Source organism: Prionailurus bengalensis, chromosome A1 (genome assembly GCF_016509475.1).
Source record: "Prionailurus bengalensis isolate Pbe53 chromosome A1, Fcat_Pben_1.1_paternal_pri, whole genome shotgun sequence".
Lineage (NCBI taxonomy): Eukaryota > Metazoa > Chordata > Mammalia > Carnivora > Felidae > Prionailurus > Prionailurus bengalensis.
In genome coordinates, this window is record NC_057343.1 from 191,671,877 (window position 1) to 191,688,271 (window position 16,395).

The 16,395-nt window shown below is 40.1% G+C and overlaps 1 protein-coding gene across 1 annotated transcript; it reads left to right on the plus strand.

Annotated features, from left to right (window-relative positions):
* Positions 1 to 1,618: 1,618 nt before the first annotated feature.
* HAVCR2 (hepatitis A virus cellular receptor 2) lies at positions 1,619 to 15,823 on the plus strand. The gene is made up of 7 exons (XM_043597413.1): positions 1,619 to 1,881; positions 3,149 to 3,487; positions 4,632 to 4,715; positions 8,429 to 8,469; positions 9,960 to 10,083; positions 13,421 to 13,457; positions 15,304 to 15,823. The coding sequence occupies exons 1-7, from the start codon at positions 1,824 to 1,826 to the stop codon at positions 15,461 to 15,463; spliced, it is 843 nt and encodes a 280-aa protein (XP_043453348.1). The 5' UTR covers positions 1,619 to 1,823; the 3' UTR covers positions 15,464 to 15,823.
* Positions 15,824 to 16,395: the final 572 nt, after the last annotated feature.

The following is a 16,395-nucleotide window of genomic DNA, read 5'->3' on the forward strand; positions in this document are numbered from 1 at the left end:
TTAATATTTTATGAAACTGGTTCCAGTAGTAACTCTAGATAAGGACATAAAACAGAGTAATAACAATAAAAAACAAAACACAGAAAAAAAGGAAAAACAGAATACCAAATCTGAGGGCTGACACTTTTAAGAGTGTTGATTGGGGCCATGCAGTAAACATATCATCTGACCCCATGTTTAATCCATTCTACCTTACCCTTCAATATGGACATTTGCTGGTTTTTATTAGTTATGTAGGTAGACATATTAAGGACAGATATGAAGTTCATAAAATGGTTTATAGTGGAAAAAATCTGGAGCTTGGGGACTCAGTTCTCATTTGAAATTACTAATCACATGCCTTTGGGCAAATCAACCTTTTTAGGTCTCAGTTTCCCTATCCATAAAATGAAGAAATTTACTGTGATCTCTTGAGTAACTGCTACCTCTGATCCTATGGAAAGTACATGCATTGAACAAGTTGGATATTTATCCTGAATGCATTTAGTGGCATAAAGATGAGTGACAAGGAAGTTCAGCAAGAAAAGACAGGAAGTCCACAGGGTTTTCAGAAACTATTCAGTCTGTGACCTTACTCTGATAAAGAATCATTGGCTTTGGCTCAGTCGGTTGAGTGTCTGACTTCGGCTCAGGTCATGATCTCACAGCTTGTGCATTCAGGCCCCGTGTTGGACTCTGCTGACGACTCAAAGCCTGGAGGCTGCTTCGGATTCTATGTCTCCCTCTCTCTCTGCTCTTCCCCTGCTCACAGTCTGTCTTTCTCAAGAATAAATAAACATTAAATTTTTTTTTTTAAAGAATTATTGGCTCTTAAGGTTCCTAGAGAAATGTCACTATCCCAGGGCTGAGACTGAGGGCTGTCACTATCCCAGGGGTCTGAGATGTTACCTCAGTGATGGACAGTGTGGCTGAAACTCAACCCTTTCTGAGAATTTACGTCTAGAGCCCCAGGGCTGGGAGGGAGGAGACATCCCATCTGATTCTATTACATAAGATGTAATAGAATATTGAGGTCCCCTTGATTCCCACTGCAGTGGGGGAGAAACACTGCAGAAAGGAAATATCTTTCCTAAGTGGAAGGGTTTGAAAGTTCAGGTCAAAGTCAGAATATTACAGCAGGGAGCCATGCATATGTCACCTAGCACAATTTCCTCATTTTATACATTTTATAAATGAGGAAACTGAGATCCAACAAGGTTATATAGCACAGCCCAGTTTGTGTTTGGACAAGGCTAAGAATTAAGTTCCGGGGGTGGAAAGGGCCCATAAATTTGAGAATAAGAGACATGCCATTCATTGTGGTATTCTCCAGCTCCTAGTCCATTAATATTGATCACATGACCAACCAACTGACTGATCTGACTGAACGAATGCATGGATGATATGTTCCTGCCTTGTGTTCCCTGGTAACCAGCTAGACCCACACGCCATCCATTCCAAACAGAGTATTATTTCATTGGAGATATGAGAGGGCTCTCTCCACTTGCTAAGGGAGTTTTCTTGACTGGCTGAGAGACATTTTTCTTCCTTGAGTATTGCTTCCTCTTCGTTGATACTAACAGGATAAATATCAGAGCCCTTACAGGATGTGTGTGGTGTAGCACGACAGACAACTGGAGTTTCCTTTGATGTAACTGTGGACTTAACAGCATTAACAGAGGAAAGATCGGTAGTCAGGTGCCCTGGTGTGTTAGTCCAGCAGTCGGGGAGAGCAGCCATTGCTCCTGTGATTGTGGAGGAGATACAATTGCAAGAGGTACCCAGTTCCACTGGAGAATCAAAACTAAACAGAGCTATTACTGGACGTTTCTTCTTCAGAATCCATGGTTTCACAACTTTCCTTTGACTGTGTCCTGCTGCTGCTGCTGCCACTACTCACAAGTAAGTCTGGGCACGGGCTGTGACACCTGGATAGCATGAGATAAAGATACAAAGACGGTCATTGTAATGTTTGTAGTAGGAAGTTTGGGAGCAGCCTAAATAAATGCCCACTAGTGAGGGAGTAGGTAAATCAGTTTGTGATATCTCCATGATGCAAACAGTGAAGCTGACCAAACATAGTGATATGAAATGTCTCTAAGTTGAAACGTTAATTGAATAAAGCAAAGAACAGAATAACATGTATATTAGACTTCCATTTGTGGATGTGTGTTGTAGGGAATAACATGTATATTAGACTTCCATGTGGGAATACATGAATGGTCCTTAATGTATAGACTCTGGGAAGGGGAACCAGAAAATGGGAAGGAGCAGGGAGAGGGAGTATACTTTTCATATATCTTTAAAACATTTTTTTTAATGTTTATTTATTTGAGAGAGAGAGAGAGAGAGAGAGAGAGAGAGAGAGAGAACATGAGTGGGGAAGGGGCAGAGAGAGAGGAGGACACAATCTGAAGCAGTCTCGAGGCTCTGAGCTGTCAGCACAGAGCCTGATTGCAGGGCTTGAATTCACAGACTGTGTGATCAAGACCTGAGCCAAAGTCTGACGCTTAACTGACGGAGCCACCCAGGAGCTCTCATATGCCTTTTTATACTGTTTAAATGTTTCACTATATATATTTATTAATATATATATACTTAAAGACAATTCATTTCAAACCTCAAAATAGCCTGTGGGTGGTTTCAAATATGCAAGCTTCTTATTTAGCCAATAGTTTTTATTCATTATGTGCTGGGTGCTTAAAAAAAGAGAGAGCTTTATGTTAACTGCCTTTCATCGATGAGCAGATGGGTGAGCTGTTTTACTAGTTAACAATGACTCATTTTCTGACTATCTATCTGCCCAGCCCTCTGATGTTCAAAGGGCTAGACCACAATTGTCTCTTAGGGCATTGGTTCTCAAAGTGAATTTCCAACCAGCTCTGTCAACAACTGGAAACCTGCTAGAAATTCAAATTTTTATACCCCACCCCAGACCTATCGAAGTAGGAACTCTAGCGGTTGAGCCCAGCCGTCTGTGTTTTAACAAGGCTTTCTGGTGATTCTGATGCTCCTCAAGTCCGACAATCATTGTCATAATGGATCATCTTCCAAACAGGACAGGAGGACTGGTTTCCTTTTTATTCTGTATGGCATTTCTTGCAGTTTTCTTGGAATGGACCAGCCTCACTCATTGCCTGGATCTTGCTCTCTTTACTTCTTTCTTCAGGGTCTTTGGAAGGGGAATACATAGTTGAAGTGGGTCAGAATGCTGTTCTGCCCTGCACCTACTCTCCAGCCACTCCTGAGAATCTTGTGCCTGTCTGCTGGGGCAAGGGATCCTGTCCTATGTTTGAATGTCATAGTATGGTGCTCAGCACAGATGGAAGGAACTTGAAATATCAGACATCCAACAGATACCAGCTAAAGAGGAATTTCCACAAAGGAGATGTTTCCTTGACTATAGAGAATGTGACTCTAGCTGACAGTGGGACCTATTGCTGCCGGATTCAATTCCCAGGCCTAATGAATGATAAAAAATCAAACCTGGAGTTGGTCATCAAACCAGGTGAGTGGACCTTTGCATGTCTTCTTTATGAATAAAAACTCACCTGCAGGTAATTAAATATACTGATTGGTCTCACTTCTGATCTCCCCAATTATAGCCCTGGGAGTGGGTCCCTAAGACCTAAAGTTTAACAGGTTCCACCGACAATGCCCAGCCACATTTAATTCCCTTCCTCTATTTTCAAACTCAGGGACAGGATCTGTAGAATGGGAGGAAAGGCCTAGATCAGTGGTTAAGAACCTGATTGCTCATTAGATCACCTGGAAAGCTTTTTAACACTTACATCTTCTTGGTCCCCACCCACAAACCAGAGAAATCGGCATTTCCGGAGGTAGAGCCCTAGTTCTGGGATTTTACAAAGTCTACCTTAGATGATTCTCCTCCCTGTGCAGCCAGGATTGAGAACCACTGGACTGTGTATGTGTGGGGTGGGTAGTGGCGGGGTACATGTGTTTGTACATTTTAAGATTTATACAGCATATAGTCTGTGGCTGATGAAGCTCAGTTTAAATCCAACTTTGCCTCTTACTAGCTGTGTAATCTTGAGCAAGTTATTTAAGCTCTGTGGCCTCCTGTTCTATAAAACATGGCAATTCCTACCACACAGGCCATTGGAAGGATTTTATGAAGTGTTTTATAAACAGCATTAGCATGGCCATTTGTGTGGCTATTAGTTCTATTATTTTTTTTTTAATTTTTTTTCAACGTTTTTTATTTATTTTGGGACAGAGAGAGACAGAGCATGAACGGGGGAGGGGCAGAGAGAGAGGGAGACACAGAATCGGAAACAGGCTCCAGGCTCCGAGCCATCAGCCCAGAGCCCGACGCGGGGCTCGAACTCACGGACCGCGAGATCGTGACCTGGCTGAAGTCGGATGCTTAACCGACTGCGCCACCCAGGCGCCCCTATTAGTTCTATTATTAACAATTAGACTGTGATGACGATGGCCATAACAGACCTCTGCCCAACATGTGAAGAGTCTCATACACTCTCAGTGAACACGTCCTGGTAGGTTTGGCAGTTGGGCATGTACCTTTCTTCATTTGTTGTGTTTCATATTTTTTTCTGCTGCCCCTTCGATTCCCTGAAACAAGCTCTCTGCTCTCAGAGAAGTCTCATCCTTATATTGGTTTCTGACATTAGCCAAGGTCACCCCTGCTCGGCCTACACACAGAGACTTCGGTACAGCCTTTCCAAGGATGCTCACCACCAAGGGATATGGCTCAGGTAATTATACAAGTGGTGTAGGAGGAAGCCTTCTGGCATTTTCTGAGTTCGGAGGATTTTGAATATGGGAAAGAGATGAAAAATGGGTTTGAGTGGAGGTGTGAATGTTCCTGTGCACCTGAGATATTGTGTGTGGTGAGAGGGGTGGTGGGGACAAACCTGTGTTGGGAAAAAGGAGCTCTGAGCTAGGATTTGGAATTAGTCACAAGTAGCCCTGTGACCTGGGCTGAAGCCTTTCACTTCCCTGGACCTCGCCTTCCTGTTCTGTTCAAGGAGAGGGTTCAGAATCTTTGGATTTTGTAACCTAGTAAAATTCCCACTCCCTCCCCCTAAAAAAAGAATTTTGGTAATATATGTATTTTGCCAAATAAGGAAAAAATTGCATTATTATCCATTATTGCAATAATAAAAGACATGTTTTTAAATTAAATACATTTATTCTAATGAAAAACTCATTACATTGCCATTATTTTCCAATTGACTCCCAGAATGGGGATGTTTTGTTATGAATTCATCCCAGTCCATGTTTGGGGTTGGATTAGGTGATTTCAAGGATCTCTTCTTACTGGAATGAAGCCCATCATCTTCCCTCAATTTCAACCTCAGAAGGAGCAGCTATATTCTTTAAGTAATTCAACAAGGACTTTTCCATGCTGCTCTGGAAGAGAAGATAGGATCAAAAGAGCAGACCTCAGGTCACATTGAGCAGGGAGATTAATCTTAAATGTCTCCTGTCAAAGTCCTGGTCTCTCTTATACTCTCTGGAGCTTAGTCTTCCATTCAGTAAGATGAGGGTAATAACAGGTAAGTCCCATATCTTAATCTCATAAATCTCCTAAATCCCACCTTATGAAATTTAACTAAGAAAGGGTGTCTCAAGTGCTTAGCCCAGTATTTGATCATACTATGTACTCAGTACACGTTGGTTATTGTCCTTAATGTTACCAATAAGATCTGGAGGCAGAATGCGATTGTGGTTAAGCACATCAGCAATAGGTAGGTAGAATAGGTTCCAATATCAGCTCTTCCCGCTAGCTTTGTGAGCTCAAGGTAAAATTGCTCAAACTTTGTGAGGCTCAATTTCCTTACCTCTATGTTGAGGGTAATCTACTGCGTAAGATTGTTCTAAAGATTGAGTGTGACAATGGTTGTAAAGTGCTCAGTGTAGTACCTGACCCACAGAAAGCACCCAAATACTGGTTATTATTGTAAGTAGTAACCTTAGCTCTCTAGTGGTTTAATCTTTGGTAGTTGTTTAGTGATTGGTAGATAATATCTCTTATGCAATTAGTGAGGAAATTAAATATGGCGGGAACAGATGGTAGCCCTCATTGTGGCCTAAGCAAGTCATACCAGATATTTATTGTATGCCCACATTCCCATCCTGTGCTACCAATGCTGTTTATAACATCACCACCAAGCGCACATTCACTGTATACCCACATACCTTCTTCACGAGGCAGTATATTTCCTCAGAGTTGTCTATATCCTAAACAAGTCTTTTTCTCTTTAGTTTTTACTTGTTAGTTCCTTCCCTTTAGGGCAACAAAGATGGGGGCATTTCTTGCATTGGGAATATAGGCACAGTACCTACAATCTCTTTAGTGTGGAATGTGGGTACATTTAATATGTTTGCTATAAAAGTGGAATGGAACCTTAACAAGTAAGAATTCAAGAATCATGGAACCTATCTTGGACACAAAACAATGTAATGTCTCTTCCACCTGAAGGATGCAGAACAGGGTCACGGTGAATCCTCAGCTCTGGAGATAGAGTTGGCCTACATCTCAGGTTTGTCCATGAATAGTTGTGTGATCTTAGGCAAAGTACCTCTCTGAGAATCAGGTTTTTCATCTGAAGAATGGAAAAATAATAGTACCTACTTATTGTGGTGAAGATTAAAAGCTGTTGGGCAAATAAAGTACTAAGCACCATGTCTGGCATATAATATGTACTAGATGGTAACTACAAATTCATAAACTTTTAAGACTCTCACGTGCCACCCTGTTGCTACCTCCACTCCAGCCAAGTCTCGGGTTCTCTGGGAAAATCAAAGCAACTTTTTCCAACTGTCTCACTCACTTGGTTGATGGCTATCTATGTGAAAAAAATCTGTGGTAATCTATAAAATGGAGTGCTGTTGGGTCATTTTCACTGTAAATCGAAATTTAAAAAAAAGAGAAGTCAGTCTTATCATTTAGGCCAAGAAAAATAATTACAGGGAAGCAGAAACTGGATTTACATTAGAAAATCTTGTGTGTGGTTAAGATTCATGTTTACTTAGTAGTTCCACCAATGTGGTTTTTATGCTTTAAATTCCTTTTTGGGTAATAAATACAAAGGTAAGTGGAAGATAATCTTTTACTTCCTCTTTTTTAAAAATAATTTTCGGCTGAGAATAGTAAAATATTAATATTAAAATCATGGTGTGTTGGGATGCCTGGGTGGCTCAGTTGGTTAACCATCTGACTTCGGCTCAGGCTCGAGTCTTGCATCAGGCTCTGTGCTGACAGCTCAGAGCTTGGAGCCTGCTTTGGATTCTGTGTCTCCCTGTCTCTCTCTGCCCCTCCCCTGTTCATGTCCTGTCTCTCTTTGTCTCTCAAAAAATAAAACAAAATGTTAAAAAAAGAAATTAAAAAAAAAATCATTGTTAAAGCAGGAGGCCTGCCTTAAAGGATTTAGATTTTTAGGCTTCCAGAAAGTGGCCATGACATTTAAGAAGTTTCAGAGCCTCTGACTCAGCCAGATAAATGAGTAGGCATCCTTAATTTTCCCAAAGCTAGCCATCTATTGATTTTTAGAAAGCAGCCTCTGTGAGGTCAGGGCTTGTGCCCATGCTGTTCGCGGCTCTGTACCCTGGGCCTGGCACAGAGAAGGGGTGTAGTACATGTTCATCAAATGGATAAGCAGGTAAAGAAATGAATGAGTAAAAAGGAAAGAAGGTGAGATGGCACCTGGGCAATGTGACCACTTGGTAGTGACAATGCAAAAGTAAAGGTTGTTGAAAGGGACATCGTTCAGAGTGTCTTGTTTAAAGCCATGCAGACCTAAATCGAAAGGCTATTTCTGTTATTCACTAATCTCTGTGACCCTGGGTAAGTCCCCTAACTTCCTAATTCTCAGCTTCTTCATCTGCGAAATGGGGCTAATAGTCTCTACTTTAGGATAGTTGTTTTGAATGCTAAATGAGATACTTCGTTCAAAGAATTTAGCACCATGTCAGCTCATGGTAAATTATAGCTATAGTTATTATTACTCTCATTTTTAGGCAATGAAATACCCCATCTCCCTCTTAATGAGTAAATGTTAAACTTTTTTAAGAAAATTAACTTTTGTTATCTTTCAAAGTCTCATTACAATATAATGCCTGGTTGAGTGTTATCAATGTTATTGGCAATTTGCTGCCCTCTTTGGGGTGCTGTGGACACAACAAACCACATATTCGACAGAGGTTTTCCTGGCAGAGGTCTCCAGTTCATAGAACATAAGTAGTCAGGTTCATTATCTGGATAAAAAAAAATGGTCATCCATATCAAATCGTTGATTTGTAAGTGTTTAGAAAATTTTGTTGGTCTCACAATTACTTATTGTGAAGAGTATAGAGTAGGATTAATTTCAAATATGATTCTAGGCATCTTTAAGAGTTTTTAAAACTCAGATAAAAGAAAATGTTCTTGACTATTCTATCAGCTGTTTTTTTCTCTTTATGGCAGAGACACGGACACTGGAAGCCCTCCATGATAAAAATCAAACTGTAAGTGACATGGACATGTGTGTGCGTGCATGCATGTGTGCATGGGTGCGTGCGTGCTAACCTCATATTCAACTCAGAGGAAAGAAAGTTTGGCTTTAGTCTTCATTCTTGTTTGCTCCTCGCCTTTGAAGAAAACATGCCTCACTCTCCATTAGCCTCAGAGCCCTCCGCTGTAACATGTTGATGAGGGCCACTTCTAGCCATCTAAGGACAGAATGAGGGAGTAAGTGTAAAGTGCCTAGCACATAGTAAGTGCTGGAAAACAAAAACACAAAACCACTAGCTTCTTGTTTCTCTTCTCATATTTCACAACTGCGAACCGCTGTGGAGGGTTCAAAGACCCTCCATATCCCTGGAATATATTTCTTCTCGCTTGCATGGTAACCCTGATGAGAAAGATTGTGTAAATTTATTTATGTCTGACAAGACACTACTCAGGAGTATTTGAAGTCAACAATGTATATATCGAAGTATAAACAAATCAATATTTTAAGTAACCACAATTTTAGTGTCCCCCACTTTCTCAGAGCAAAAGGGAATCCCCTAGATATCAAGCTTATAGTAGTGACTTAAAAATTCTTTGAGGATGTATACAGGAGTCTGCATTCATTTGACGAAGTCCCCTACTTGTGTGTTCACAACCAAGGCTCAGCACTTTGTGTTTGTCCCTGCTCCTCTTTGTGACCAAAGACTGACTCTAAGTACCTCTGTATATCCATAGTATTTAATGCACAGTACCTTGCATATAGCACTCCTGTAGTAAAAGTTGATTGAATAAGTGGAAAATTTAATTTCTTTGACTTCTTTGTTTTAAAATTATTTATCATTGTTGCTTTTAAAGGGAGAATATGGACTAAAATTTTGAAAGCAGAAGAATGTTATGGCTTTCAGTTAAAAAATAAAATTAATAAAACTAGAGAAATAGCCACAATACCTATCACCACGTAAGCATTGATTGCATTTACTGCATACAAGGCCCTGTGCTAGGCATTTTGTATTTCTTGTTACTTCATTTTCCTAAGAACTCTCCAAGATGATGGCAGAGCTGGGATTTGAACCCAGGACTGTCTGGCTGCAAAGGCCTGGCCCTTGAATCAGTTTTTCTGTGAAGGTGGGGGCTTCTCTGCAAGACACCAAGTTTAAACCACTCTGAAACTCCCTGGAACACCAGGGGACCTTGGATGAAAAGGGTTCCACCCTAAAACCTATTTATGTTTGTGGGGGAGGGGAGTCCATTTATTAAGAGTTCTTTGTCCCCCCCCCCCCCCCCCCCCCGGCCCACATTGTAGAAGCTGCACATTTTATTCCCTTGCTAAGTTTAAGGATTATGCTGATCCCGTTCTTTGGGTGGTTTGAGGCTTGTCTAGAAGGAGATAGATCATGCACGGTCTCAAGGTCCCTGCACTCCTCTGGTGCTGTACGTCACGAGACTAGCTGAGCACACAACTGATTTCTGCCCATCTGCTGCAATTCTGTTTGTGTTTCCATAGCAAATACCCACATTGGCTAACGCACTACAAGACTCTGCTGTGACCACCAGAATAGGCATCTACATTGGAGTGGGGATCTCTGCTGGACTGACTCTCATTCTTATTGCTGCTTTAATTCTCACATGTAAGTTGGTTGATGTTGCAACTCTCTCCCTCTGATAAGGAACTGTTAAAATAGGAACCAACACAAACCTAGATACAAATGTAAGTTTGTATTTATACCTGAAGGCGATTAAACTGAGTACCCTGTAGTCCTTCCAAACCTAACAATAATAATAGCTAATTTTTATGCAATCCTTTACCATGTAATAGCAGGCCTGGTGCTAAACGTTTTACGTACATTTTATTGTCACCATCTCATGTGGTAGGTAGTATTTATCACCGTTTTATAGTGCAGGAAACTATAGCTACTAGAAAGTGAGCCTCTTTCCCAAGGTTTCCAAATCCATAAGAGGCAAAGCTGGAATTGAAATTCAAGCAGACTGATTCTAGCACCTGTTCTCTTACCTTTCGTTAAGAAAATAAACTTCTTTAATTCATGAATTAAGTTTATTAGGAAGTGCGACAACAGAAAGTAATTTCTTTCTGTGCGTTTTTCTATCTTATTTGTTTCTCAGGCACAGGTCTTTAGAGAGAGGGGTGGCAAGTCCTTTTACCAATGGGTCATGGGCAGGATTGCAGCATTTGTATTTTGCTCTATCATGGCACTCAGCACACACATTGTTTTCTAAGTTATTTTTATTAAAAAAAAATCTTTTTGAAGTATGATTAATATATAATAGATGCATATTTGAAGTACATTCAACTTGATGAGTTTCAGTAGATGATTATGCATGGGAAACCATCACTATAATCAAGACCCAAACATCGTCATCACCCCAAAAGCTTTGCACACTTTTATACTTGTGATATATTCTCTTCTCTTTGAGGACAGAGGCCAAGACCTTATACCCCAGGGCTTAGTACATTCTAGCAACCCTTCCTACTAATACTTAAAACATGGACTGCATATAGGGTGACCAACCACCCCAGATTTTCCCAGGACTGAAGGGGCCTTAGGATGTGATCCTGCCAATGCTAAAACTGGGACAGTCCAGGGAAAACCAGGATGAATTGGTCACCCTAATTGTGCGACTTAAAGCTGCTGAGTGCTTTATGGGCATTAAATCTTCATGATTACCTTAATGAGAAAGATACTAATATTATTCTAATTTACCAGATAGAGAATGAACACGCTGGCCAGAGCCACACAGTTATTAGATACAGAATTTGAAAGCAGGACTCTCTTATTCCTTACCATTATGCTATTCTGCTATCCTCGGTAAATGGATTGTTCACGGAAAGAAACTACCCCAGCCACACTTACCTGGGTTTGCACAGAGGCAGTAGTGGAGTTTGTGAATTGATCACATGAATGCAAAGTCTACAGGTTGAAAAAGAGCAATGCTAGTACTCACTAGCCTTTCAAGTTCTGCCATGCCATTTCAGCTGGTGCAAAGAGGCTTGAAGTGAAGATAATGAATGGGAGAAGTTTGACACTTTATACACACATATGTATTACTCCAAAAACATGGCTACTTCGAAGGACAGATAGGAAAGTCCTGTTTGATTTGTGGTCTACAGGTTGCTAGACAAAATCTTATGACCAAGGTGACAGGTTTTTAAGTCATGACATCAAAGCCATAAATTGGTTAGCAATAATCCTGTATCTTTCTAGGGCACTCTCTGAGATGAGCAAGCATACCTCAGTACCACTCAAACCCCTCTCATTTCTCACTCAACTGATGAAGTATAAAAGACCTGTTCCATCTCCTTAGACTTAGCTAAGACTTAATTCTCCTTTTACCCCTTTCTCTAGAATTACCTTCCTCTCCCTTTCTATTCATTCTATTCTCATCAGCATAAAAATATGTTCTAACTCACAAATTCCTCTTTAGCTACTCCCATTTCTGTTTTCCTTCATAGCCATATTTCTCAGATGAATTTTTCCTACTTTGTACCCCCTGAACTCTTCAGCCCATCATCTAGCTTCCATCCCTTAAGCACCATGGAGATAGTTTTAGTCAAGCTCACTGACAACCTCCATTTTGCTAAATCCAATAGACACTTCTGTCTTCATTGTAGTCAATCTTTCGGCAATATTTAATCAAATTGACTCTCACTCATTCTAGATAGTATTCCTTCTCTTGGCTTCTAAAACACCACTCTCCTACTTCATTGGCCATCCATTTTCAGTCATTTTTGTTATTTCCTCTTCTGCTTGACTTTTAGATATTCCTATTCCTCAGGACTGGCCCTTTCCCTTTCTCTATACCCTCTAGGTGATGGTGTCTATTTCCATAGGTTTAAATGTCATCTTTAACTCCCCCCTCCAACTCTGAGTGTTTGTCCTGTTGATACCTCCACTTAGATGCTTTCCACATTTAACATGTCCCAAGTGGAGGTCTAGAGTCTATATTCCACCTTCCCAGAACACGGCCTCTGCCTCTCTGGTCTTTCCCATTATAACGTTTCACTACCATCCATTTGGTTGTTTAAGCCAGAATGCCATAGGCCATCCTAGAATCCTGTTTCCTCCTAACATAAAATCCAATTTTAATTCCTTCAGATTTTATCCAAAATATATGTAAAATACATTCATTATTCTGAATCTCTTTTGATCACCACCTTACTGTGATGTGAGGCATCATGATCTCTACTTAACTTCTTCATTTTTTAAATACCTGCTTTTAATCTATTCCCCACATAGGAGTTAGAGTGATCTTCTTAAAACCCAGTCAGCTCATATTTCTGTCCTCCAATGATTTCTTATAGGAATAAGAGTAAGATTCTTATTTTATAGAATAATATCCAAAATCTAGATTATGACTTAAAAGGTCTTATAGGAGCTCTCCCCAGCCAGCCTACCTCTCAGAACTTATCTTGGGCTATTTTCTTATTTCAACCATATTTTCAGTTTCAGGAAGCCATACTCATCATTACCAGGGATTCTCTTTGCCTGAATTCTTCCCCTGCCTGTTCACTTGGCTGACTCATTTTCTTTATTTTCAGAACTGAGCTTAAAGGTTACCCCTCCTGAGAGTTTTTTCCTGACCACCTTCTCAGTCATCTGTTACAGTGCATTGTTGGTTCCACAATTAGAAATTATTATTTTCAATGCCCCCCCCCCCCCCCACTAGAACACAAGCTTTCAGAAGTCAGGGCTCACAATTCACCTTTGCATTCCCAGTGCCTACCAGATGCTCCATGTATTTCCTGAATGTGAAAAATGTATCTTTATTGCTTTCTAGAAGAGTCCATGTAACAATCCAAGACACACATTCATAGTTTGATTTAATTCAGTCCAAGGGGAGACCAGATTTTCTTAAACAATCCTTGCCTTCAGTGAGTTCATTTTATTTCCTAACTCATTTGTTTTATGAGAGCAGTTTTAATGGACTTTTCTTCCACATTTTACCTAGGGTATTCTTATAGCAAAGAGAAGTTACAGAATTCAAGGTAAGAGTAATGGGTAGGGTAGGGGAAGGTGGGAATCTTGGAGGCCCCTATTCTAATATGGCTTTGCTCTTAGAAGCCTGGCCCTGGGATTTAAACTTGTACTTCCTTCTTACCTTAGATTTATGTAATGCCAATTAAACACACTGCTCTGTTTTACTTACTGATTTCTCTAGCTTCATTGACTAAAGTTAAGGTATAGAATTCATCTCCCTATTGATAGGAAATGCTTATTTGTATATTAATGGTTCTTGTTTTTTTTGTTTTTTTTTTTTTCAATGAACTGACCCTTCTAGTGATTGAACTACATCCGGGCTCTGGGTTGAGCTTTGGGTTACAAAAGTGAGCAAGAAACCCAGACTCTACTTTCAGGGCTTTTATAGCTCAGCCCAGGGTTGCCTATTAGAATCACCTAGGGCACTTGAACATACTGTTGCCAACCCCAGAGCAAATACATTAGCATCTTTGAGGATGAGACCTAAGTATAGGTGTTTTTCTGAAAGTTTTCCAGGTGATTCTAATATGCAAACAGGGTTGAGATCTACTGGTCTATTATACTGCAGTCTTGGTATCTGTTTTTGACTGTATACATATGTGTACATATACACACACGCACACCTCCCCATTCCAAATATATGAAGCTTATATAGCGTGTACTAGAATTTAGTGATATTTGGCACATGGGTAGAATGCAGTACATTTCAAGAAAAAAAAATGACTCATCCCTTTGAATTATATCTAAACCATGAGTGATTTTAGGTAAATATAGATAGTGTATCAATTAAGACAAAATACTCTGCAGTAAAAAGAGCCAAATAAAGCCAAATAAAACAATTTAATTATCAATGGCTTTTGATCATCTGTGCCAGGATCTGTTATTAGAACTGAAACTTGAAATGCGATATTACCCATGGGTGATATTTACAAGCATTAATTCATTATTTGGTGAAATTAGTTGGTTAACGTTCATCCCTACTTATAAAGGTAAGCTCTGTAGAACATTAGGAAGTTGTTGCCACATTAACAACTATATCCCCTGATACAGTATGTGATGCTTAGTAGACACCTATACATCTGATGATTGAATGAATAAATGCTCCTTACAGCAGCCCTGTAAAATAGAATGTTCATTATTCCCATTTTACAGATGAGGACCCTGAGACACAAAGTTTGCTAATACGCAGCCTTCATGGGATTTTTGTGTATTGTTTACTGCTGCATTTCTTGCTTTGTAGCACAGTGTGTAACACACTAAAAATTTCTTGACTGAGTAAATGAAAACAAACAAACAAACAAAAACCCAACCACTCAATTTATCCAAGGTCATATGGCTGGTAAGTGACAGACAGAATTCAAACTCAAGTCTGATTGGATCCATAAAATATTTCCTTTTTTTTTTCTTTTTGAAACTGTTCAAGTCCACAGAAGAATTGAAGTTATAGTACAACAACAACAGAACGCTTCAACCAAACTCATGGTTTGAGATTTGGACCTACTTGCTTTGTTTGTTTCTCTATTTACAGAGAACGTTTCTTCTGAACTGTTTGTAAGGACATTTCAGACATCTTCCCCCTTCACCTAAACACTTCAGTCTGTACCTCCTTCCAACACGATGCCATTTTTATACTTAGGAAAATTAAGATTAATTCAAAGGAATTCAAATTTCCTCAACTGTTCCACAAATTGTTTTACTGCTATTTTATGGCTTTTTTTTTTTTTCCTAGTTAGGACTTGATCAAGGATCATGTACTATATTTGGTTGTTGTCTCTTCAGCAAAGCCTCTTATCTTAACTCTATTCTGTGCTGCCCAGGAAATGCTTAACTCAATTGTAACATTTATTTCCACAGCCTGGTCACTTTGGCCAACGTCGCTTCCTCAGGGTTAGCAAATACAGTAGCAGAAGGAATGCACTCGGAGGAAAACATCTATATCATTGAGGAGAACATATATGAAATGGAAGATCCATATGAATACTACTGCTATGTCAGCAGCGAGCAACTATCCTGACGGCCCAGATAACCCTGCCAGATCCCACTACTTCATTTTTGAGCATGGTATCATTGTGAAAACTATGAAATGTGTCAGCTGATTGGTTTTAGAGGCCCTGTCCATGGCCACCCAGCAGAGTTTTTACATTTAGGGAGATAATTAGCTCACATAGGGATGGAACTGTGTCCTACACTGTATTTAGGTACAACATCACCTCTGTATTTCAGCCAGTGGGGCTACCCAATTCAGAGCATGCTAATCGGGGCATTAGAGTTCAAATGGGCTTTTATATAGAGTAGGAATTGTTTTTTTTTTTTTTTAATGTTTATTCACTTTTGAGAGAGAGAAACAGAGACAGAGGACGAATGGGGGAGGGGCAGAGAGATTGCGAGACACAAGATCTGAAATAGGCTCCAGACTCTGAGCTGTCAGCACAGAGCCCAATGAGGTGTTCAAGCCCACAGACTGTGAGATCATGACCTGAGCCAAATTTGGATGCTTAACTGACTGAGCTACCCACGCACCCCTAGGCTAGGAATTCTTAATATGTGGTCCCAAGAATTCCAGGAAATTCAGTCACATGATGTATCCACAGAGCTACTGAAAATATAGGGAAAATTATGTGTTAAGATATGTGCATGTCTTTTTGGTACAGAAAGTCTAAAGGGGCCACTGAGTTTCAAAGAGTTCTGTGACCCATAAAAAATTTAGAAGCTGTTAGAGGAGGAGTAGATGGTCTCGAAGGTTCTCTCTGAGTCTCAAGACTTATGCTTCTTTGAATATTGATTGTTTCCCAGTAAGTGCTGCTGCACAGCTCTCCTTTGCCAGTTAAGTAGACTGCCTAGCAAGTCCTGTGGTGTGAAGGAGCTCCTAGAGAAAAAGGAAGTGTGCTCCGTGTGTTGCCAAGTTTTGCTTGGGGTGCACTCAAAAGGAAATATCTCTGACCAACT

What these genes read in the sequence shown, in the direction of transcription:
- HAVCR2 (XM_043597413.1), top strand. Translation starts at nt 1,824, where the DNA reads ATGGTTTCACAACTTTCCTTTGACTGTGTCCTGCTGCTGCTGCTGCCA. An exon ending in TCCATGATAAAAATCAAACT is followed by an intron (nt 8,470 to 9,959) that starts GTAAGTGACATG and finishes GTGTTTCCATAG; the next exon opens with CAAATACCCACATTGGCTAA. An exon ending in TGCTGCTTTAATTCTCACAT is followed by an intron (nt 10,084 to 13,420) that starts GTAAGTTGGTTG and finishes CATTTTACCTAG; the next exon opens with GGTATTCTTATAGCAAAGAG.